At 43.3% G+C, this 25,940-nt stretch overlaps 1 protein-coding gene across 1 annotated transcript in view; it reads left to right on the forward strand.

Moving 5' to 3' along the window:
- Positions 1–2,309: 2,309 nt before the first annotated feature.
- The window catches only part of SDC2 (syndecan 2), a 96,885-nt gene continuing 73,254 nt past the window's right edge, over positions 2,310–25,940 (forward strand). The window contains exon 1 of the mRNA XM_081816304.1: positions 2,310–2,855. Within this exon, the coding sequence (XP_081672430.1) occupies positions 2,796–2,855 (60 nt within the window). The 5' untranslated portion in view covers positions 2,310–2,795. The remainder of the gene's footprint in view (positions 2,856–25,940) is intronic.

Raw genomic sequence — 25,940 nt, forward strand, 5'->3', positions numbered from 1 at the left:
CAACAGTTTTGCACCCAGCTCTTGCGTAGGTGCTTTTACTATTAATGCCTTTTATACCTCCAGCTTCTCCTTCTGGTCATGCCTGTTAATGCATTTGAACACAAGATTTGAATATTTATTTGTTATCAAATACCTGATATTGTGTGACTCTCACAATGGTACCATCCCCTTATTACACATATTCTCAATGCTGCATTATCATTTATAAAAAACAAGTCACTGGGAGTCTCATCAACACCAAGAGCTTTGGGGTACATCTTCAGGTGCAAGGACATATATGTTCCTTGAATAGATGCATGTGCTTATTTATTTTTATCACTGTCTGCCCAAGCTGAATCAGAGAGCAAGAGAGCAACTGTCATGCTTCTTCTTAGGTAGATGCCCCAATAAGCAGCAATAACTCAGGAAGCCGGCAAATGAGTGCATTTCCCCCTCTCACTGGAGTTCTCATTTATTTGATGTTTGTAACTGTTGAGGAGAAGGGAGGTGCAGCCTTGCCCAAAGCCTGAGAAGCAGACTAGATCTCCTTTGGAAGTAGAGGCAACATTTTATGGTTCTTTGCATTTCCCTCACATTGCTCATTTTCCTTTGGAAATTCCTTTTAGAAGCCCCTATCTCCCCCATCTCGTGAAATTCTCCAAGGCACAAAGAATCCATCTTAAAAATATGGCTGTAGTTCATCCTTCCAAAGACCAAGCTAGACCCACACTGACCCACAGTTGCCAGCTCAGTTTCTGTGGAATCAGAAGCCTCTGATGATACAACTTCCAGTTCTCCTGATTTTTCCTTCCTTCCTTCCTTTTTTTCCTCCTTTGCCCACATTTCTATTTCTCCACATTACCTCTTGGACTGTCAGTGCCTTAGATTTGCCCACGGGGAGCTTGGTGGATGGCACCCAGCACCGAAGAGCTGGATGCCTCGGACTTTGAGCTGTAACTCTCCAGGTCCCTAAATTTCTTTCTTTGAGATTTATTGCAGTGAAAAGTTACTAAGACACTAATTCTCAGAGTATGACTGTATTTTATTCTAAGTTCAAAAATTACCATGGCCTATATCTATATATCTATATCTATGTATCTTAAAGGTTCACAACTTGTATGCAGTATAGACTGAGTTTTAGATCAAAGTTTATGTAATAAATATTTATTGTGTGTCTTCATGTACCAGGAATGAGAATACAGTGGTGAAAAAGACAGAAAGGTCCCTGATCTCCTGGAATGGGCATTCTAAGAGCAGAATAGTTCCATAAATCATTTACTCCATAAGTCAGAAAAAATAGTGTTACAAACTGGAAGAGAATAGGTATTTGCCATGTTTTGCAGTATCCATACCGTGTAGACACGGAATTGAAAGTAAGTTTCCATCACAAAATATTTCTGATCAATTACTTCTATTCAGGAAATACATGCTCCTTACTTTCTTCCAACTAGAAATTACTTTTTCTCTCTTTTCTTTGAAGTTCTCTTAAATCTGTTATTATTCAGTGTCTCTATCCAATTTCTCATCAAACTGCCCTATTTGTAGCTTCCGAACTTTAACACCCCTAAGCTGAAATGGAGCTATAAAATGATTTAGGGGCTTTTAAACTGTGTGTGAGGTAGAAATGGTATTTAAATCCTTAATGAAATTATGAACTTTGAAAGTGTTGCCTTTTGGGCTTATAGGAGTCTTCCTTCACTTTTTTTATTTTTATTATTTTTTTTGAAGGGGGGTTTAGGGAGGGTGGGAAATACTCTCACGGCACGTTTATTACATTTATTGTCTCCTCTTTTAAAACACAATTTTCATGAAGTTGTGACTTAATGACCAGTTCACAATGCTTGTAGGCATCTGTGAAGTTTGTGTATGTTTTAACAACTCTCAAAGCAGTTTCTACTGGTCTACTTCTCACAGGCAGAAAAGCTAAATTATGAGTCCCGTTGTTTCACCGATCTCTCGCCAGAAGAGTGAGAGTGGAGAGACAACATAGAGAAGAAAAGAGCGTGAAGGAGAGAGGAAGAGGAGAGAGGGAGGGAGAAAACGAAGGAGCTTTGGAGCGCTGGAGCTCTGATTGCGGACGAGCAGATCCAGAGCGGCCACAGGGCGGAGCCACCGGCGCCCACTGGTCCCCGAAGCTGCCAATCGGGGCGTAATCCTGTAGGAATTTCTCCCGGGTTTAGCTGGGAGTCACACTGCCGCCTCCTCTCCCCTAGACGCCCGGAGGAGCTGGGGAGAAGCAGGCAAGGGAGGGAAGGAGGGAGCGGGAGGAGAACAGGAGGAGGAGGAGGAGGACCGGGGGCGGGAGGCGGTGGCGGGAGAAGAGGAGGGGCACAGCCGCTGAGCCATTAGCCCGGCTCGGACGCGCTTCTCTCCAGATACTCCGGGAGCTCCAGCCGCGCGGATCGCGCGCTCTCAGCGCTCTGCCCCCAAACTTCAGCTGCAGCTACATTCCAAGCCATCTAATTTATTCCTCAAAACCAGCAACTGAACCGCGGCACTGGGAAGGAGTCCGCGGAGGAGTAAAACCGCGGCAGAGCAAGAAGAGCTCGAGAGAGCAGCCTCCCCAGAGCAACAACTCGGTTTCGGGAGTGCAGCCACCAACAAGTGAGAAGGCGCCGCATTCCCGGGGCGCAGCCGCGGGCGGCGGGAGCAGGCGCAGGAGGAGCCAGCGAGCGCCCCAGTGCCGGAGCCCCAGCCGCGGCCGTTGCGGCTGCTCTGGCCCGGATCTCTGCACCGGCTGCGCCGGGCGCTAGGCAGTAGGCTTCGTTTCGCCCTCGTTGCAAGCGGCGGCTGGGAGCAGCCGGTCCCCGGGGAATATGCGGCGCGCTTGGATCCTGCTCACCTTGGTCTTGGTGGCCTGCGTGTCGGCGGAGTCGGTGAGTGGACTCGGAGCGGGGAGCGCGAGCCGTTTCGGGTGCTCGCAGCCATGGGGAGTCCGCAGCACCCGCGGGGAATCGGGGAGCGCCGCCTGGGGGATCCCTTCCCCCCCCCCCCGGACTTGGCGCTCGGCCCCCGAGAATCTACTGGGACAAATGCGCTCGCTCCTCCACCCCTTTCCCCCTTGCCTTCTCTTCCCGCAGAAAGTGCGGCTCGCCGGAGTTGCGAGGTCCCCGGGGATGAGGGCGCGAGAATCGCAGTTTTGTCTAACCGCAGAGGCCCCTGAAGTCACTCCCAACTTCTTCGCCGTCGCAGGGGTCTTGCGGCGTGGCCCGAGAAGGACCTAGGGAAAAGGGTGGCCAGAGCGGCCGGAGGAGGGCCAGCGAGGGAACCCGCCCCCTCCGCGCGCTCGGCTAGACCCAGGGACAACCTGGAAACTTTGGGGTCCCCTTCTCCACACACCATCCCCCACGCTAGCTAGCTTTCTTAGTCGGTTGAATGCTGGTAGTGAGGAGATGGGGTCCCGATTTCAGAAACCTGAGAGTGTACGGAGAGGAAAGTTTGCAAAAGTTCTTTTGTTTGATGTTCTCGGCGGCTGGGGCAAGGTAGCAGACACTTCGTGGAAAGGCTGACTACCCCCTGAGGCCCAGTCCCGGGTCCGCGGGGGCGGGGGGTGTGCACGGAACGCGCCGGAAAATGCTGGGGCCCGGGCCCCTGGAATCCCAGTCCTGCGGCGCCCCCCTCCTCCCTGAGGGGCGCAGGGCGGCCCCGCAGGCCCTCAGGGGCAGGAGGACATGTTAATACGGGTTGCAGTGGAGTGGAGCGTGCAGGGCGAGGCGGGGTGCGGGTGACGCCAAGCTCGGCCTCGGCTCGCCGGGCCCTTCGGGGACCGAGGCTTCTAGCTTGCCACGCTTGCCCTCGCGGGCCCTGGCAGGGGTGCTTCCGAGGCCCGGAGGAGTTCCTTCGCCCGCTAGGGCGGGCTGCGGGCGCCCAGCCTCCCTTCCCGGCCGCGGCTGCGGGAACTTGGGTTCTCCTCCTTTGGGTTGCCTTTCTGGGGCCGGAGCTGGTTTCCCTGCGTCGCCCAATGAGCGCCCTCTGAAGGGAACTGCCTCCTGGGCTTCTTGTCGGTGGCGGCCCCTACCTGGGCGCCCCGAGCTTTGCCCGGCTAGGTGGAAGCCCAGCACCCCCGGTTCTGTCTGCAGCCTCGGCGCCTTCTGGAGCTTCGGTTAGGGAGCGCAGCAGTTTCTGGCCATTCTGGTTGCCATATCTCCTCCCTTTGCCACCTCCTGACTTGCCCAGGGGTGGTTTTGTGAGTTTTCCCCCCTCGCCTTTGGAATATTATTTCCCTTCCCCTTCTCTCCCCACACCCCCTTATTTTGGAGTTGAGGCAGTTAGGAGTGGGAAACCTCTTAGGCACTGAGCAGCAGACGGGCATTTTTCATCGGTGTGGGAGCCTCTGTGTGTGCTAGCAGGTCCCCCAACGTTCCTTGAGATTGAAGAGCGGGTAGAATTGTACACTGTACAGCATAGATGAGTATTTGGGTGCTTGGGCTGTAAAATAGAACTCCGAGCCTTATCAGTAGTTCTCTTTGGCAAAGGATCGTTTCATCCGTTGGGACTGGTAATCTCCCAGCCAGTTACGAACTTTGGCTCACTGTCCACAGAAAGGGAGAGATTCTGTTTATTTCAGAAAAAAACATGATTGCTCATCTTGTTGCAAAACAGGGCAAAGGGAGAACTCCCTCTAAAGGTTTTCAGAAGAAGCCTGCCTGGAAGGCTGTACAGGGTTAAGGAAGTCCTTTTATCGCTGAGTCCTGTTCAGGATTTGCTAGGAAGTGTTAGTGTTTGGGGTTTCTCCAGAATGTCTCTATCTTCTGGCTCTCCGGAGTTTTGCATAAATCTGACGGTGCTCTTTAAGGAAGCTTTTTGCCTGAACTATTCTCCTCTCTGGTGACACCTTTCCCCTGAACTCTGTTTTTGCGGTTCTAATATTTCTCATTTCTGACCAGGTTTAGATGCTTTCACGGCGAGCTCCTTCACTGTGGTAGATACTCTCTTCAGTAATTGGAATATCATCCAAAAAGGTGATTAGATATTTTTAAAATGTCAATTTAGACACTCTAGCAGAGAGTCTTTGTTAGGCTATTTCAAAGCCCAGGATGGCCACTAGTCCATTTAAATTACTTTTTGTCTCCGTTTGATGCCTAGCAGCCTCAATGTATGTGAAGTTGAAAGACTTCATTTTTCAACAATTAGCTGTTAGAGCACGTTATTTTCAGGACCTCTTATTTTAATGTGAAAACGGCAGCTGTTTCCTGGGAGAAGTGGTGGTTGACTGAGCTCAAAATCTGTGTTTAAAAGGAGGAAGGGAAAAATGTCTGCAGTTAGTGAATTCTTGAGTGTTATATTAAGCACAAGGGAAGGTGTGTGTGTGGCGGGGGGGGGGTGCGTGGCACAAAGGTTCTTGGGAACGAAGGTTCCAAGCTGACTGTGAAAAAAAACTGGTGGCCCTTCCTTTCTGGATGCTGGAGAGAGCAGGGACTGTTCGTGGTCATGCATTCATACTTTCCACCGGCAGGTTAAGGCTTTCACTGCGGGAACACCATGTGAGGGGAAGGACTGACTGAGTGTGGAGGTAGTGATATGCTGTTTTTCTATCCATTTTTTTTAAACGTGACTGTTTACCTTTAGGAATAATATATTGCACACGGCTCTAAACATCACTTGAACTGGAAATATGTTTAAGAAAAGGGAGTGTTTTGAACTAAGGGAATTTTTTACACACGTTTCAATGTGTGTAAATTAAAAGAAACTGTCAAGTCATTTGGACTCATGGGTTACCTCTCGGTGCATTATGAAAGGCAGGCTTTGGAAAGTTTGCATTAGAAAGAAAAATAAGGGGCGCCTAGGGGGCTTAGTCAGTTAAGCATCTGCCTTCAGCCCAGGTCATAATCCTGGAGTCCCAGGATCCAGCCCCATGTCAGGTTCCCTGCTTAGCGAGGAGTCTACTTCTCCCTCTCCCTCTGCCCCTCCCCCTGCTCCTTCTCTCTCTCTCTCATTCTCTCTCAAATAAATAAATAAAATCTTTTTTAAAAGAAGAAAGAAAAATAAAATTGGGACCATATAACGTTTTTCAGTTCCGTAAAAAAATATATTTTGGCTGTGCTGGTAATGAAACAAATTACTTTTGCTAGGGAATTTTATAAAAACCTCGGCTGTTTCTCTCTTAGTTGGATATTAGCAGTAGGTAGACATCATTTAGGAAAGAAAGATATTGTAAGATCAGGCTTGCAAAAGACGGATGTCCTAAAAGGAATTAGAGTATGCCCTCCGATTCCTACTTCTGGGACCTGGTACATCCAGTTTTGAAGGACTGTGTAACATGCTTACTCACATGGCGCCTTGAATAATCATGAGTTTGGAAAGGATTTCAAAAAATCACCAAGTTTTTTCCTGGGCAGGACTAATTCTCAGCTCTCCAGAAGTTCCCAGAGACCTGACCAGTCAGCCGCAGGTGGCCCGGAGTCTTTCCAGGTTGGCAAAGCCCTGAGGCTGAGCCAGCTGCACAGAACACAGACAGCTCTGTCATTAAGGTTTATAAGGAGTCTGGTCAAGCCACTATGTTCCTGGCATGTCAGCTGGCAGTGATCCAATAGACGGTGTGAGGAATGTCATCTGAGTTTAGATTGTCACAGCACTGTTCCTTTTCCATTGCCAAAAATCAAAACTAAATCATCTCACCCATCATTTTCTTCTCACCATGGAAGAAGACCTGCCATTTCTACCACCGTCAACGGTACATTCCGGTATTTCAAAATCACCCGATTCTTTCATGGAGCAGAAGTCAAAATAAAGTTTTAGAGAGAGAAAAAAAGCAAGAAGTAATGAAGAAGAGTCTTTGCTGAAAATAAGCTACTCTTATTTACCTTTTTTAGTCATTTGGGCCAGTACCATCATCTTAATTCTAGTCTTTTGGAGTTGAATCTTGATGACCTCCTTGACTCATTCCACCTTGTTGACTTCCACGTTCAGTGGACTGCTAACTCCACCTACGTGTGGTTCATTCCACAAATACACTTCGGCACCTACTACGTGCCTGGGATAAAGCATTGAGCAAACCGGGCTTAACTCCTCTGTGTTCTTGCGGCTCACATTTTAGTGATCTAGGTAGCTTTCGCCGTCAGTTTTGTCTTTCTTGGGGCCTGTGCCCTTTCTTGAGACCTGTGCTTTGTAGTTGCTCTTCCTGGTCCAGATGCTCACCTACTGTTTGATTTATCCTGTACCATTCTGATGGTGTTCCCATGGTCCGCAGACCTCCGTGTTTCTTGCTACATGGCATGGAGTCTAAATATCTCTGCCAGATTTGTAAGATGCTCATCATATTGCTCCTTCCTACTTATCCCCCCTTTGATCACTACCCATCCTGTCTTCTGGCGCTGACCCACTGGTCTCACTGTCGTGAACACTCCTGGGACATAGCCACCTCTTTAGCGTTTCTCCTTTAACATTCTGTTGATGCAGACCCAAGCTCCAGATGGTCTTTCATGTTTGAGCCCTTGTTTTTTAGCTTTCTGTAAATGGTACAGCAGACAAATGATGAGAATCATGAGAAGTGTGTGAAAATACAAATCTTAGGGCTTCATCTCAGACCAACATAATCAGTGGCCTGGAAGGGGGTGGGGTGATCTGTATTTTTATGAAGCAACTCAGATAATTCTAATGAATCGGCCACATTTGGGAACCATTGGTCTGGATCACATACTTTACCCCTTCTTTATATGCCATTTTGTGTTAGCTGGTGGGCAGTAGCTGTGTGACCTTGGGGGCCACAGTAGAGTGCAGAGGGCTTTGGCGTGGGAAGTGGATAAGCCGGGTTCAGATGCTGGTACTTTGCCACTTAATATGGTAGCACTTGGACAAGACACTACAACTCCCAAGTCATTTGAAAAAATACATATGTACATGTGTATAAGTTGAACCTGAATGCCCTTATAACATGATTACTGTGAGCATATAATAAGGGAGCATAGGAATGGTGCTTGAGGCACAGAAGGTACTAAGTGGTTTTCTTCCTCCTTTCTTGGCCTCTCTTTTCTTGTCTATGAAAATGAGGGAACTGTATAAAATGTTCTTAAGTCCTCTGACATTCTAAGAGGGCAATTTTCTCTTCCGTTGACATTGGTGCCATGTGAGGGGAGGGCCCTTATTTCTACACCTTTGACCCCTGTGCAGTGCCGAGCTTGGTAAACACCTGTCGATGATCCGTGTTTAAGTGCTGGGGCCAGTGGCTAGGGCAGTCTGGATCGGCCGGTTCTGCTGAAGCTCAGCTTTGCTCTGACCACTGCAAGCAGTGTGGTCTGGGATCCACTGAATCCACCAACCCGGGGGTATACCTGGGCTAGTTTGCCAGTTTTGACTCGATAGACCTCAGTTTCATCAACATTGCAGTGTTGGTGGGAAGAATAAACAAGACATTGAAGTCAAGTCCTGCCATCATTGGTTACCTCCATGCTTCCTCCCGTGTGCTTCCGTTGAGGTTCCATCCAGCACACCGGAAGGAGAGAATATTGTCTGTATCGGATGCTGGAAGGAGGTGGCAGGGGTCACCTAGAAGGAGGTGGCAGGGGTGGTGAGGGAATGTTGGGGAGTGGGGGGCAGAGAGAGAGTCTTCTTTTTTTTTAAGGGTAGAAATGTGTGAAATTTCTCCTTTTAGCAATTTGAGCTTCGGCTCTTGCTATTAAAAATCTCGGTGTGTTTTGACAAGTCTGTTTCTGGGGCCGCGTTAGTTTTAGCAACAAGGCTAGAGGGGTGACTGCCTCTGAATAGGAAAGAACACTGTGGAAATAGAATTGTGAATGTCTGTGTTTCTTGGGTATCTCGAAGAAGGGGAGAAACTGTGAAGTCTTTGGAGATTTCCCATTTGAATTTCGTATTAGCAGAGGGAGGCCAACTGGTATGTAGTTGATGATGTGAGAGCCAGCTTATGGTCTCGGACGCCAAGCTATGGAAGATGTTGTTAAAGACAAGATAGGTTTTCACATTTTTTTCCTCTACTGTTGAATCTGTTTTGTCAAAAATGTCACAGAGATGCAGTAAATGCATCCTTTACAAAGCATTTGGATGTTTTTTTTCTTTTATGATTATACAGGTATATTAAATGCCAATAGTACTGATATTTAAGGAGTATGTGCAATTAATAGAGTTTGGTCTCATGATAAGAACGACATGTGGAATGAGATATCCAGTTATTAAGGGAAAATAATTTATTTCAAGTTCTTACCAAGAAAGAGTAAAAGTTCAATATGTAGCTTCATGTGATATATTATTAAATATAAAGGCAGTAAAAATAAATGTACAATTTTTAGGGTAAAAGTGAGGTTTTACATATCTTAATCTCTGTGGGATGTCAGGTTCCCCATTTATAAAATGCTGGAGTGAACTAGAAGAATTTTCTGTCTTTAATATTTAGTTTTTCTATATGCTTCAGGGTAAGAATGGAGAAATGTTAAGATTAACCTAATCAATAAGTAATTATTAAGCTCCTGCCAGATACTATTTTATTTATTGAAGCAGGGAATTCATTCACATTACTGAAAGGTAAGTCACTTCTAATAGCTGATGGTAATCTGTTAACTTGAACTGAGTATTCATCATGTACTGAGATTACATACATTGCTCTGAATGTTCATGATCTAATGTCTAGTGTTTTCTCATATATTTTCTGATATCAGCCGGTGTAGCCTCAAGACCAGTGGATGTGATGGAATTCACTATCTTTATAGACAGAACACAACATGACTTGTTGATGTAATTTGAAGGGCTTTTTAAGGCCTAAGTCACCGAGGGGCCTCAGGCTCCTCATTTGGTTTCTGGCCTAGGCGTCCCATTTGCAGAGAGGGGCCTTTAGCTGGTGCCTTCCCTTTGGCTCATCTCTGTTAGCACTGGAGCTGGTGTAAGTGCTGTGGACACCACAAGCAAGAATCTGAGAGTAGGCAGTATGGTAGACTGGCTCAGAGTCTGGTCATTGGAGGTGGGTTTGAATCCCCTTTACCTTGTCACCTTGGGCAGATTTCTTAATCACTCTGTTCTCCGTTTTTTCCTCTGTAAAATGGAATATTCTAAACAAGGTTTTCAGGATTATGTGAGACAGAATAGGTAGAAGCTTTTCACACAGTGGCGTATCCATGCTTTATGTCCTGTGTCAGGTACTGTTATTCTGATGCGTGGTTTTCTGTCTCCTTAAAGAGTGGGGGCTCTGTACGCTACAGAGCTTATTTAGCTCCAATTCAGAGAGTGGCCCAGGATCTGCAGGATTGAGCCTGCTCTTTTACAGCTGGTTCTCTTTCCTGATTTGGGGAGGCCTAGCTCTGTGTTCAGATATTGGGGATATGTTTGTATTCAGCTTTTCTCTAAATGTGGGTGATGTGAGAGGATATGTCATTGGTTGTTGCTGAAGGGTTCCTTACTGGGACCAGATGAATCTATGAGTGTTAAGATATGAAAAGCCCATTTTTCCCAGTAATTTTACCTCTTCAAATCTATCCAAAGAAAATAACCATAGCTGGGTAAATGTGTTTATTGAATATTTACTTATAATAGTTAAAAAAAAATGGAAACAACCTGTGTGTACAATAAGAGAAGATTGTTAAAGATTCTAAATTATACATTAAACACCATATAGCCATTGAAAATGTATTCAAAGAATGTTTATAACTGGGAAACTTTATAATAGAAAGTCTGATATAAAACTATATAGTGAAACTAAGGTTATATTAAATAAACTTTTATATATGTATACATAGACCTATACGTGTGATCAGACTGCATAGAACTATATATACACGCATACACACAGACACAAAGGAGTACAAGTAAAACTGTGTAACTGAATAAGATTGGTGGATGGCATCAGTGTCAATATCCTCGTTGAGATATTTACTATCGTTTTATAAAATGTTAACCATTGGGAGAAACTGGATAAAGGGTAGAAGAGATCTCTTTGTATTACTTCCTACAACTGCATGTGAATCTACAATTATGTCAACAAAAAATTCAATTAAAAAACCGGCACCGGACCTAGAGGGGTTTACAAGTACCTTCTGCTGATCCTTGAAGGAACAGTTGTTGTTACAGAGCTTAGAGAATGATAGAATCTGTTCTTTTTCATTTTATGAGGTTAACATTACTCTATGTGAAAGTCAGACAAGGAGGGTGTAGGAAACAAACCATAGGCCAGCTTCACTTATGATGCCAAAATTTTAAATTTAATGTTCTCATTAAGTTTAATATTCTCAAACTGAAAACAGCAGCTTATTAAAAGAACCATGATGAATTCAAGTAGAGTTTATCCAAGGCATGCTTCAACATCAGAAAAGCAATGCAGTTAACAGTTTAAGGGAGATAATATGATCTTCTCAACAGATGCAGAAAATACATAATAAAAGACTATAAAAATGTTAATACAAGGGTCCCTAATTTCTGGTTAACTCAAAGGTTTACTGTATTAGGGTTAGTGCATCTGTGCTGCTGGCTCAATTCACTTGCCATGTTTAGGAACCAAAAGATCACTGTTTACTGAGTTGTTAGGCAACAGTCTCTGGTTGCCTGGGTGACAGGTGAGTGACGGTGCAGTAAAGTAGGGGTCATAACATATATAGATTCTACTCTGTATGAACGTGTCGTTCTAGCATTGCCAAGATTCAGTGTTGTGCTCTCCCAAATTAAGATGACACAGGAGATGATCTTGAGGGTCTTGGAATCAGGTGTATCAGGGTTTGGTTTTTGGTATTAACCACCTGAAATCCACATGACCTTGGGGAAGTTTCTTATCATTTCTGAGCTTGTTTTTTTTCAGCGTAACACTGGGGATTATAATATTTTCCCTTTTTGGTTATTTTGAAAATTAGCTTCAATAATGAATGAAAACTTCTAACACAAAAACCTGACCCATAGTAGGTGTTTTAAGTACATTTCATTCTCTTTCTTTTTAGCTTTAAATTTTGTGATTCTGGAATATATTATACGTGCATAAATATGTGTGCATATGTTTTTTGTTTCTCATTTGCATTCTCACCCTTGACACCAAGGGACATATATTTTCACAATTTTATGACCAGTTTATTTTTTACCAGGCAGGGTGTGATGCTGAATTATACTTTTTCTTTCTGCCATCATCTGTTCCCTGAATTACATTCAGCTAAAACTCAAAGTAGATTTGTACACAAGTTGGAAATTCAGTTAAGACTTGAAAATCTAACATAAGACTTGGGAATATAATTGTAAAATGCTTAAAGAAGGTCAACATTGCAATCTTATGTTGTAAACACTGATTTCTCTGTTAGGTTCGCTGATGAATTAAAATCTTAACCTTATTTCTGTCCCACCTCTGAACTCATTTAGATAAAAGTGGTGAGTATTTTTATTTTATTATTCACGTATCCTCCTGCTTTTTTTTTAAAGTTCACATTAGGCCAGTGTACTTTTTTTTTTTAATAAAGATTTTATTTATTTTTTTGACAGAGAGAGACACAGCGAGAGAGGGAACACAAGCGGGGGAGTGGGAGAGGGAGAAGCAGGCTTCCCGCTGAGCAGGGAGCCTGATGCGGGGCCGGATCCCAGGACCCCGGGATCATGACCCGAGCCACAGGCAGACACCCAGTGACTGAGCCACCCAGGCGCCCCAGGCCAGTGCACTTTTATGAAAGATGTACATTAGTACCTGTTTTCACTAACTGGAAGATATCTAAAGAAAATTTTTGCTTTTATGAAAAAAAAAGGCAAGAAGTGAAAATAGTGCTCAGTGTTTGTTTTGCAGTGAGCTGTTACGGAGGCAGCATGCACCCTAAGCATCAAGAGCGGCCCCACCAAGCTCCTTCCCAAAGAACTACACTCAGCATCCAGCATCAAGTCACCATAGCTTTGAACTATGTGAATATCTGTGCTTTATCTTGATTTATTTTGTGCATCCATTAGCAAAATGTGTCCTAAGGTATCAGAAAAACCTAAGAGAGGTTATTTTTTTGTGTCCGAGAAGGCCCAAAAGTTTTTCTATGTAAATTACTTCTAATGGTTTCTTTGCTTTCTGCCATTTTGGTTAACGAAAGGTTTCATGGGAACCCTCTACTTTCAGATAGCGGGGGGGAAACTGCATTAGGTTTGATTTGATTTTGTTATTGTGCCAATTGGTTATTGAATGAGGTTTTATGTTTGGTAAGTCAGTTAAGATTTAACTCATGTTATGGCACATCAACCAAGGGCAAAGCTCTTTGCTGGTCTTGCAAGTTACAAAAAGAAATGATGACATGATGGCTTGCCTTCAAGCAGCTATCACCTACCTTTCGATTATTTAGAGTAGTTGAAGATGGGTTGGGCCCATAGGTTATACATGCGTTATATGTAAAATATGCCTCAGTTTGTTTTTATCTGAATCTAGTTAGACACAGTTAGCAATCAAAACTGCCAAAGAACTATATCTGCAGCTGAGAAAGAGAAGAAGAACCCCTTGTAGAAGAGAAGTCACTGCTTTCCCAGCAAAGCAAAACCAAAACCTTCTCTGAAGTGGCTTGGTGTGTTGAAGAAAAAGCAGAATTCTATTGATGACCTGAGGACACTTGTTTTTCAAATTTTTTTCTCTTTCCCCACGTGTTCTCCAAGGGAAGACTTCTGAGTATTGAAACGCACGAAAGACACAAAGAGTAAGAAATTGTTTAGAACCTGAATAATTTATTGATGTTTATATCTGAGGAGAAAGAAACCTTACATTTCATCCAGTCTGATTCTCCATAGTCTATAAACTTTGGGCCCTGAAAGGCGAGAGCTAGACCTTATGTGTCTGGCTAAAAGCAATAGTCTTAGCTGATAAAGGAAAGAGGTATAAAAGTGTTGGGATGATTTTCCTTGTATTCTTTTGGATTCTGCTTTTTCATTATGTAACAATGGATTTTAGAGCCGGAATTGACTTTTAAGAGGAAACACATCTAGAGAGGTTAAGTGATTTGTCCAGGGTCACGTAATTAGTTAGTGGTAGAGTTATAATGTTGGGCTTAGGCCATCAGTGATTTGTTAGTAGTTTTTTCTTACCATAAAACATTCCCTTTCTGGCTCCTTCTTCTTCCTCATTCCTCACATTAATGATTAGCACCTGATATACCTACTCCTGGCCCGTGTTTGACACGTGAATGAAATAGCAAATGGAACATAAATTGTATCTTATATGCTCTGCATCAGTGTGGTTAATGTGTTCTGTGCAAGATGAATAACTTAAAATGATGTTTAGATAATTTCTCAATTTGCAGCAAAAATTGTGCTCCAGCAGACTCTGTTATTATCTGTGACCCTTCTGGCTAATTAGGGGAGGAGAGCAGAAAGCCCTGGGATTTAGAGAGACCAGGGGCTGAAGTCCAGTTGATTTGCAAATCATAGGAAGATTATGGAGACTTGCAGACAGAAAAGGAGATGAAAGGTTCCTGGAGATAAGAATCAAAACTGGAAGTAAAGTTCTCATGAATTAATACCACATTTTATGGGGGAAAAAAAATACCACATTTTATGAGGGAAGAAGAGCATTCCTTAGAGGTTTATACTAAAAATAAACAGGTCAGTGCCTTCCAGGAAAAGGGGGGTGGAGGTACTTCTGGTCCAGGTAGAAGCTTTAGTTCCTTTTGCTGGTTTTGGATGTAGGGTCGTCTTTTCTCCCAACATTTTTCTCTTGAATACTTCTTTGGTAAATCTGAGCGTAATCACGCAAATATATTTGCATCCTAGTTTTTCAGAAAATAAGTCTGTGGGGTGATATTTTTAAGAAATGCATTTTATTAAAGGACACTGACATTGAAAATTACTACGCAGATGTCCTACTGTGTACTTAGAACTGTGATAGGCACTTTCCATTCTTGTCTATAATTGTCTCACAACTGCCTGGTGGCGTCACTTGCCACGACTGCATTTTAGGTGACCTAGCAGAAGTTAGGTCCTTGGGTTGGTTGGTTTGTTTTTTTTTAAGCTTTAAATAGACGTGACAGGATACTATCATCTTTCAAGAGAGCAGTGAAAGTGTTTAAATGTATAATCCCTTTTTAATACGGTCTAATGGGTACAGCTCCCAACAGGGAAGTGTCAGACCCTTCCTTTGCATTGGTTGGCCAAATATTGTAGGTCACCCATGTTCTGATTCCTTTCCCAACATGGAGCCTGTTGCTTCGTGGGCTTCTCTCCACAAACTTGTGTCTGGTAATGGGGAAACCAGTCGGTGGAATTCATGGGGTCTCTTTAAATTCCCAGCTCTGCCGGTGGCCGGCTGTGTGACCTTGGGCAGGTGTCTTAGTCTCTCTCTGCCTCAGTTTTCTCATCTGTAAAAAGGAGATTAGTCGCAGTAGCCACCTCACGGTGATGCTGTGAGGATTAATGAGTTCCTGCTTGTCCAGCATTTAGAAGCATGCCCCGTGTAGAGTCAGCACTGCCTCCGTGTTGACGCTGATTGACATGGACGGCTGATTTGATGTGCTGATCAAAGAAGAAAGGATCCTCTTTGGAGGTTCTGAACCTGAGACTAAGACAAATGACCAGATGGGAGAGACAGCGATGGGGAAAAAAAGGGGGAGGCCGAATTCTTTCCTCTTTTTTTCTTTTCTTGCTGTGGCTCTTGTGTTTTCGTGGAGAAGGTGGTTTAGCCTCTCTAGCTGTTAGCTCTGGAGAGTGAGGGGCATGTTCTAGATCACTGACTCTCACCCCTTCCTGCACATTAAATTCATCTGGGGAACTTTGAAAAGCTGTGGGCACCTGAGCCTCACCCAGAACCAGTTAAATCAGACTGGGGTGGGGAAGGGCCAGGTGGCTTTATAGAAAAGCTCCCCAGGTGATTCTAGCTTCCAGAAGTTTTGAGAACCAGTGCTCTGGGTGCCTTCTGGGGCCCCTCAGCTTAGAGGGAAGTCTAGCGGGTAAGATTTTGTCTTGTGAAACCACGTTCCCTACTGCTTGTGACCAAACCCCGTGGAATGCAGTGGCTTCCCAGGAACAGCCTCCTGCCCCAGTCTAGAGCCCTGTGGAAGTGAACATGCTTGCTCCCAACCTATTCCTTTTCTCCCTTCCTCCTCTTTTTCTGTTGGCTCATGCTTTCCTGATAATTAACGTTGGTGGCTTACGATACATGCTCTTTACACAAAAGATTATATATGTATAAATGAAGTCTGTCTGAGGATGTCTTAGAAAAAATGGAAACATTTCCCTTTCCTTTCAGAAACTTTCCTTAGTGGAACAAAGGATGCTTGTCCCCTTGGCCTGGTTGCAGAAAAGCATGTTTGGTCAGCTTATTAGATTTGCCTGAGTTCATGCTTTGAACGGAGAGATTGTGTCTTACTGATTGGGAATGTGTCCTAGAACTTGTCTGAAGTTACTGATCATGTATAAGCCCTACACACGTGTCTTAATGATGGTCCTTTTCTTCAGTTTATCCTTTATTACTACAGCTCAGCTACTTGGACCTTGTTCAAGTTGAATTAATTCCATGGAACTCTGCTGTTTCCGGGGTTGAAGTAGGGAAGAGCGAGTGCTTTAGGCTATCCTGTGAATAAGACATCGGAGTTGTCTTTAGTTCTTGCTTAAGTAAAAAAGCAGCAGTCCATTATCTAATCTATTCATAGTTTACTTTGTTCTGGTATCTAATTTGGGAGCATGTTTGCCCTCACTCAATTCTGAAACACAATTTTCCATCCCTTGAATAAAAGGGGCTATCTTTAATTGACTCGGGGGAAGAAAAAAAAAATCAAAAAACCTTGTTTAAGAATTCTAGAGTTTTCAAAGCTTTTATTTTTTTTTTTTAAGATTTTATTTATTTATTTGAGAGAGAGAGAATGAGAGACAGAGAGCATGAGAGGGAGGAGGGTCAGAGGGAGAAGCAGACTCCCTGCCGAGCAGGGAGCCCGATACGGGACTCGATCCCGGGACTCCAGGATCATGACCTGAGCCGAAGACAGTTGCTTAACCAACTGAGCCACCCAGGCGCCCCGTTTTCAAAGCTTTTAAAAGTTGCTCTGCCCGATAACATTAAAGTGCTGACCCTTTAGAAACTACTGCTCAACATGTATCTGTCCCACAATAGAGTTGGATTATTCTGAGCAAGCCTTTAAAATGAACCATTTGCTACAATTCATATGCTTTTAAACCTAACAAGTCTGTAGTATCTAGAATAAAATTCAACATCGCTGTTTTTTGTTTTAATTTGGCAACAACAGGGTTAAATGTGTCTCTTCAAAGTATGAAGCGTGCATGCATACTACTCTTAGAAATTAAGGGAGTGGAAATGTGAATTCTACCCTCCCCCTCTTAGCGTGTCCCTGATACATAGATGTTCCAGAGCGTTGATATAACACAATTTGCACATGGAAGTGTTTGTTCTCAGTGGAAATGAAGTCTGTTAGAGTTGTTAACCCTAGCATTAGGTCAGGTCTCTCCATGTGAATGGACCAGCAGTATCTGCATCACCTAGGAACTTGTTAGAAATGTAGGTTCTGGGCCTGACCCCAGACCAACCGAATCCGAAATCTGGGGGTAGGGCCCAGCAGTCGGCTTTAAAAAACCCTACAGGTGACTCTATTGAGTGCTAGAGATGGAGAGCTGCTGAGAGGGGTTCTCCTCCTGCTGTTGCAGACACTATTGGATGGGAGCTCCTGGTTGTGGGGCCCAGGTAGCAGTGGGTTTTTGGTTTTTTTCAAGCTGCTTGGTGATTCTGATGTGCAGCCATGCTTACAGGCCATTGCTTTAGGGCCTCGCTTCTCAAAATGTGGACGCTGGACCAGCGTGAGCATCACCTGGGAGCTGGTTAGAAATGCAGAATCTCAACCCCACTTGAGCCTCCTGAAGTGTGATTTGCATTTTGACAAGACTCCCAGTGACTCAGAAGCACATTAAAGTTGGTGAAACAATATAGAAATAGTGAGTTTCCTTTATAGAAGTCAGTTCTAGAATGCCCTTAATTTAAAAGTTTTGTGAGGAGGCCGCACAGCTGCTTTGTTTGGCTTCTGCCTAGGGTGGACCCTGGGAAGCTGAAAAGGGAGGAAAGGGTTGGCGTAGTAGCTACCACTAGAAGGACCCAGGACCGGGCTAGGTGTAACAAGACCCCGTAAGGCATCATCAAGTGAGTTAAGATATTCCCAGGTGCTAGTAGCAAAAATCCCAACTCCAATTGGCATAAGAAATAAAAAGGAACATTGTGGCTTAGGTCATGGGGGAAGTCCAGGAATATGAATAAAGGAAAAGATAAACAAGTTTATCTTTGGCTAATTGGTAAGTGCTTTTTTAAAAAATGTTTTCCATAAAGTGGTTTGCATCTTTAACTGCTAAAGATTGTATAAATAGAGGCTTTTAGCATCTCAAATAGCGATGAGTGTTACAGAAATGATGAATTACTGTTTACTCCTTCGTTCTCAAGGTTTTGGTTTCTTTAGTGTATATATATATATATTCTATCTTACTCATTACACAGAAGACTTGAAGTGATTTCCGAGACTCATACCTTTCCCACAGCCTTTAGAAGAAATTATATAAATGGTTGAATTATACTGCAACCAGAGCTTTCTAAACGCATACTATGTAACATTTTTCTTAAAGTTTTAACTGTCTTAAATGATAGAAAAATAATACATGATATTCAAAATAACCTCCCATTTCCAAGCTTCTCAACTGAATGCTTATTGTCCTTTTAATAAAAATGTGGATTGCAGGCACATTTGATGTAAATGAATTAAAATTTCATTTGCCCAGAACTTGGTGTATTACGTTAATAAGATTTACCCAAAACACTATTGTTGGTTTAATAAATATTAAGAGCGCATTTGTGAGCTGCCTCCTGGTGTTTGCTCTCCTTGGGCATTAATTACTCTTGTGAGTCTTTACCAGGCTGCTTTTGTTGTTTTGTGCCTGAGGTATAAAGAGAGGCAGAGAACCCAGAAGATTCAAATTCCATACCATAAACTGTTTGCAGATGTGTTTAGTATTCATTCAAGAGAGCCTTCTAGTCTATTTAACATAAAATTACTTTTAGCATTCTGCTCATGCAAGAGGTTCGGTTTTTATTTTACTGGAAGTTTAAAAAACAAAACGATTTTCTGGAAAGTACCAACTATGAAGCACCAGGAAAATATAATGTAATGACTTACATCTGACCCTTTGTCTTCCTGGATCTTCTATTTTGGTCAATCAGGAATGAAAGGGGTGGAACTTCTAAGGGGACAGATTTTGACTGAATAAAAAGGAAGACCTTTCTAAAAGGTGGTCACAGAAGGAATAGACCACTTCAGAAGTAGTGAGGCCCCATGCTTGGAGGTAAGCAAGCATGCGTTTGGCCATTTATTTGGGATCTTCAAAACATCAGCTACCTGGGAGATTAGCTGACACTTACAGCTTCCTACTCACCTTAGATTCTGTCATCTGTATTTTGAAGTCGAATGCTGAGCAACAAAAAATAATATTGTTTCCTCTCCTGATAACGTGGTCTGACTGAAACTAGACATCATTTATGGCCCTTGGTTGAAGAAATATAGCATTCTAGGACGAACTTTCTGTTCAACTGATGGCAAAACCTCTATTTGCCAAATTCAAGAGACCGTATAATGATTGAGATTTGATGTTGCTGCAAACTCCAGGTGGCCCTGATAGGTAGTTAATCAGGTAGAATAGCCAGCTGGACTGGTGTGAACCAGAGAGGTGTGTACCAGGGAGCTGAAGTCACAGTGGGTGGCCTTGAGGGGGAAGAGAGAGAGCCTCTAAGGGGGGAGAGGCGGGGGTCTCTCAGGTAGCGTGAAGAGTATCAAGGGAAGGGGGCCACTGTCAGGGGTTTGGGAGGTACCTTTAGCCTCCTAAGTATTCCCCTTCTGCCATTTTACCACATGGACTGAGTAGCTCTTCTTAGACTGGTCGAGGGCAGTCGTGTCGTGTCGTGCCACGATCACCCATGACCCGTGGGTCCTAGCACAAAGCTTTCCTTATGAGGCTTCCACAACCCTGGTGAAAAATACCACTGAAACAAAAGATGGGCACAAGGACTCGCCGAGGTTAGGAACCATTCCTGTATTTCTTTACTTTGCCCAAATAGCCCATACATTGCATTTCCTTTTGTATTCTGGGTGACGCAAGAGCAGGCTGGACAGGTAGCCAGAAGACTTGGGTTCTTGGAGCTAGCCTTCCTCTGCCAGCAGCCAGCTGTGACCTCTGGCAAATCATCGCGCCTCTTTTGCCTCCGTTTCCCCATTTGTGAAACTCCTTTATCTTTGTAGCCAAATGTACTATAGTTCTACACTGTGCCCTTTCTTTTAAAGGAAATAATTTTCTTCTTTCTACCTACTGCCTTGGAATAAAGATTTAAAAATTGCAGCCCTTATTTTCACATGGTGCTCTAGTCTCCTCTCTCCTCTTTCGCCAGCCAAGCAAATTGATTACAGTTGTCATCTAGAATGCAGTCCTCTTTCGTGACTGACCATTTCCTCTTGGAGATGCCACTCCAACTAGCTGCTGTAGCTCCGATTTCTTCCTTCCAGAGCGGAGGGTGGAAGTCGCTTTTGAATATGGGAACAAGAAGTTGGAGTAGGAGGGAAAATTCCCACAGTAGGGGAAAAATGTTGTCCACCTGTCAGGGACAGGAAGCAACTGGGGTGTGGAGGGCGGTTGTCCTTGTTCACTGAATAATTCCCAGCAGATTCCCACCCCCCTCCCTCCAGCATTTTAGGCTCTGACTCTTACACACTGGATGTGTGGTCTTGTCCTAGAATCTAGTAGTTCTGTTACAAACTGGGCGAATGAATGCACTCCAAACAGATCATGAGGCTGCAAGTAGCCCAAGTACTGTATTCTGGGGGCCCCAAGGCATTGACGGACTTCCTCTTCCAAAGGCTAATGTTTCACCCAGCGTCATCTACCCACAAACTTTCAAATTTGAAAATCGCCCAAATGCATACAAAACTGACAGCCAGAGTTGTCATGAAGCAGGTGAAAAATGCTGTCCATCCGTGATCATGACCCATGATCCATCCGCCAGTTCCCAGCTCCTGAGCCCTGGGGCTGCTTGAGGATCCCTGGGCTGCAGGGGAAAGGAGCCTTTCCAGGCTGATGGAATATGAATTTTGTGGGTGCCGGTGGTGATGGGGTGGATTTGTTAAAAGTGCAGAATGTTTTGCAGTGGAGCACGTTTTAGGTTTCTGGTCTTGGCTTAGCCCTGCCAGTACAGACTTAGTTAAGTGACCTTCATGAGCTCTGAATGCCCTTCACCCTGCATATAGATTCTTGGGCCTGAAGTGTCTTTGGCTGTAAAATGAAGGAGCTTGACTAGATTCTAATGCTTCCCCTCAATCAGCTTGAAATTCTGTGATTTGTGTGCATGGCCATCCCTTAAAAATCATATATTTTATCATTGTCATCTATACATAAAACCAAACGAATAAAGACCTGCTATTAATTTTACTCCTATTTTCCTGCTGATTCTGATGAGAAGGGGCTGGGAGGCAAACAAATGTTGGGAATGTACTGACCAGTTTTCTTAAGTTATTTAGTTTAATGGTATAAAAAAACCTAGTCATGTGCTCTTAATGTTTCTTGGTTATTTTAATTTTTAAAGACGAAATGCATGACGGAGAGAAAGGAAAACACAAGATTTTGCTGTGAGGTGTGCTTCTGCCTTGTGGATTTAATTGGAGAGACTGCCTTACCTTGAGAGCAGTTAACTACAGATACAGAGGCGAAACTTCTTTCAGAAATGTCTTAATTTTATTCTTGGGTTCCTGGGAATTTAGAAATATAGAATAATTTATTCACAGCTGGTGCATGAATAGAGTAGTAATAATAATTAGGAATAATATGGTTCACCTTTTAAGCTGTTAGTTTTAATCCACTAAATTTTTTTTGATCTGAAGTCTGGCAAAGTCGTCAAGTGGAACATTTGAAGGAGGTTCATCCTAGTTTTTGGTCAGGAAGTGTGCGAATCTGCCTTGTCTTGATGATTTGTTACAAGGGTTTTGATGGTTTGATTTTAATGCCTTCCACCTAAAAGCTCACGCATACAAAGCTAACCCACACTCAACAGAATTCATCTGGACATCCTCATGCAGACCCATTGGGTGGAAACAAGGAGTACCATCAGCCTGCATCAAAGTGTCTGGGAAGCTTGCAGCTTCAAGTGTGGTCCTCTGCATTGGGACCATACCTGCTGGAGGAACCTAGGAGCCTTGGTAGGGGAGAGAGAGTTTGCTTTAAAGGCTCTTATGAATGGAGACTGAACCAGGTGTGGCGCTTACAACTTCCTTGGGATAAGAAGAATCCTTTCAATTCTCTAGATAGTAGTCTTAAAAATCATAAAGCTGATATATTTACAACCCCCTTGCTTTTTGTAAAATCCTCAGATTCCAAAGTATTAATACAGTTTATTGGTGGAATTTACTTTCCATAGTTTCTTAATGTTTCATCATAGAGACATATTTCAAAATGTTTCACAGTGATCAATATTTATTAGAGAATAAGTATAAAAAATAGGATATGTGTTCTTGAAGGGTGATTTGGATTGAAGTATTCTGAGAAACTTTAAAACAACAAAATAGATGTCTTATGAGAACATGTAATTATATCAAATTATTACCTTGAATAACTTGGGGAGAGAAAAAAAAATCTCAAATTTGTATTTCGTAGGTCAAAATTTTAATCCCAATTAACTTCATATTATTTTTAGAAGTAGTAGTATAACCTTAGTTATATGAACAAATTGGTAGCATTCATAATTTATGCTGGCCACTAATTTGGCTGTGAGTAAATAGTTATTATCTGGAACTAAGTGATTGTCCTAACACATCATCTTCACCTTTCTCACTGGACTTCCTGCAACAAGATGACTTTTGCCAGGTATGGTTGATAGAATTCTGCCAAGAAGACTTTGCAGTGACAACCTTTTTACTTTTAAAAGTACATATTGTAAAAAAGCTCTCTTGACTCTACAAGTGGAACCCATTTTACGAGGTTAAACTGTTAAGTCACCTTGTATTTCCAGGAAAACAAAGTAGACTTATTATTATTATTACTATTTAGAGCGCGCGCAAGAGAGAGAATCCGCGCGAGCAAGCAAATGGGGTGGGGGGTGTGGAGAGGGAGAGAGAGACTCTTAAGCAGGCTCCATGCCCAGTGCAGAGCTGGAGGTGGGGCTCAGTCTCAAGACCCTGAGATCATGGGGCGCCTGGGTGTGGCTCAGTCGTTAAGCGTCTGCCTTGGGCTCAGGTCATGATCCCAGGGTCCTGGGATCGAGCCCCACATCATTGGGCTCCCTGCTCCGCGGGAAGCCTGCTTCTCCCTCTCCCACTCTCCCTGCTTGTGTTCCTTCTCTCGCTGGGTCTCTCTCTGTCAAATAAATAAAATCTTTAAAAAAAAAAAAAAAAGAAAGACCCTGAGATCATGACCTGAGCTGAAATCAAGAGTCAGACCCCTAACTGACTGAGCCACCCAGGCGCCCCCTAGAATTATTCCTACTTTAGGGCCATGGAAGTTAAGTGGACAGAGGCTGTGACTTCATGGAAACACTATGAGTGTTAGAAATTATTAGTGAGAGATTGGTAAATTCAGCAATATCCAAATGAGTGATTTTTGCTGCTTTCGTCACTTTGACTGTTTCGTGAGATCTTGTTTGCCCAAGTGAACAGAGGAGCGGTAATAATGCCACTAATAAGGAGTCCCATATCCCTTCCCCTCAAAGAGCCTCTTTCCCCATCCCAGACTGTTTATAGATGATCAGCATGTGGACACCGTGCATGCTTAGGTTTTAAGTATTTGCTTCTGGAGAGCCAGCTTGAAAAAGCAAACCAGAAAAATCCATTGGCATTTTGAGAGTTGAATCCACAGAAGATGTTGTTTGCAATGTGCGGAAAACATAAGGCCCAAACAGCCGGAACAGGCCTGGTGCCAGGCAATTTCACTGTGAGAGAAAGAGGAGGTCTGAAGTAGTCCTTTTAGGATTATCTCCAACTCAGCAGCTGCTGTCTGAGTTTGATTATGCACATCCTGCTCTGGGAGACCTGCATTAACCCTCGGGCCCCTGGGGAACGTCAGGGCTGTCTTTCCAACAAAAGACTCTTCCCTTGGACACCCAAGGGCAAAAGCCAAAACAGTGTGGAGGTTAAAAGAAGGTGGAGCTTTGGAAGATTGAATCTGAGAGAACAATCTAGGAAGGAGACAGCAGAGTTTCAGCCCTACAAGTGCCCATTACGATCCTTTAATTTTCCAAAGGCAACCAGTCAGAACTAAAATTCAGGACCCCTCATTCTCAGGTTAGCACTGTTTTAGAGAGTACCACATTCTTGATGACCTAATTCTCATGTCAGTACAAATCCTCTCCTTTTGAAAATTGAGACGGAAGGGAAGAAACTCTAAAAAAGCATTTTGGAATTACGTATTAACCACCTCTCATAGACTGTCCCGGCATATTCAGATTTTCCTTTCTAGAAGTAGTGTTTTATCAGTGTGTAAGTCCTAAGTGAGCAGCAAATACATTATTCCAGTAAATTTCTGTGTATGATCCCTCAAGGCAGAACAAGCATAGTGGAGAGGCGTGGGGAGGGAAAACTTGGATCTGGGAAGACGGCTCTGAAAACTAGGAAGGATGTTGATGTAATGAACCTTTTGTTCAACCATGGCGGGGTCTGGAGCAGGGCTGCAGCCTGAGGATTTATGGCCTCCAGTCTGGAGAAGGTAGGTGGGCTCACATTATCTGGGTTGAGGAACATGTGTGGGGTCTTTGAGCCTAAGGTTGTCCAGGTAACAGAAGGCTTTGTCGGAGAAGATGGCAATCTAGCATTCTTTGAGAATAATGTGTTGCTGTTTATTCCACATCTGTGTTGGAAATTGAGAATTTTCACTGCTTTGTGGTTGCGTTTTCTTCCTTTTAAAGGTTGGGAAGCTAATTTCTCGTAGGAAAGAATACATTAAATCCAAGGATATCACTAAAATGGGGGAGTTCTCTTTTCTTGCCAAGTGAGCTATGTTGTTTGATATAATGGTCCTATTTAACATTGTTAACCTAAAAGGTATTGATTAAGCAAGAGAGAAAAATCAGGATGATCTTATTCACTAAAATTCCAAGTTGATCTGGAATCTGTCATACTTTTTAATAGTGTTTTTTTTTTTAATAGTGGGGTTTTTAATTGCTTTATTCATTTTTTAAGGTGAGTGTGAGCTGAGTGTCCTTCTGGGTCCTGCATTTTCTGCAAAGCTTAAAAGCAAATGTTACATTTAGAATACTCTGTTGAGATACGTTGAATGTCTTTGTTTGCATTTATTCTTCTAAGAATTTTCGTGACATCGTAGCTTTAAATAAAGGGGGGAATGGGAGGTCTGGAGCGCTTAGTAGGAGGAGATCTCTCAAATAGGCAGTTGGAAGTCTTTCAGAGTTATGCTTTCGGTAAATTTTTTTTTATTCAGTGGTCTAATTAGGACATACCTATGTCTGCTTATTGGTTGAGCTTTTTGAAGTACCTGTTGCTTGAAAGTGCATTTTTCAAGTGGTTACCTGTTTTTTGTGGTTTTGTTTTTTTTTTTTCCCACCTCTCTGGGGGGAAAAGCTAGGTCAAAAGGGAAAGCTACCTTTGTTTTTGTTCTTCACCAAAGATACCCTTTTGGATCCTTTGGAAAGAGAAGGTATCAAAAGGTGGTTAATTCCTTCCTCCTTTGTTTCCCTGATTTGATAGCAGGGGCTCTTCACCCCCATTGGGAAACACTCTGAGTGCTGTATTATGCTGTAATGATGTGAAGGGAGGTAACTAAAACAATAAGAATTATTCGGATTCATACGATCTAGTAGGACACTTTTTGGAGAATTGTTTGGACTACTGTGGGAAAATAGCTTAAGGATCTATGATCTATATTTGAGGTAGTGATTAAGCTATGCAGCTGGACATTTAGCAAAATGAGCAGTTTCAGGATGTAAGGTGTAAGATACATCCTCGCCTTGCCCAGAAGGAATGTTCCTCAGGTGGTAGCTTTTTCTAGGAAGAGGATACATAGGTCTGTTTCTGGATTAGTTTTGCACAAATGAAGTAGATTTCCCTCCTGCTGCTCTTGCCTGGGGT

This window comes from Leptonychotes weddellii, chromosome 4 (assembly GCF_054177405.1).
Source record: "Leptonychotes weddellii isolate Sample4059 chromosome 4, ASM5417740v2, whole genome shotgun sequence".
NCBI lineage: Eukaryota > Metazoa > Chordata > Mammalia > Carnivora > Phocidae > Leptonychotes > Leptonychotes weddellii.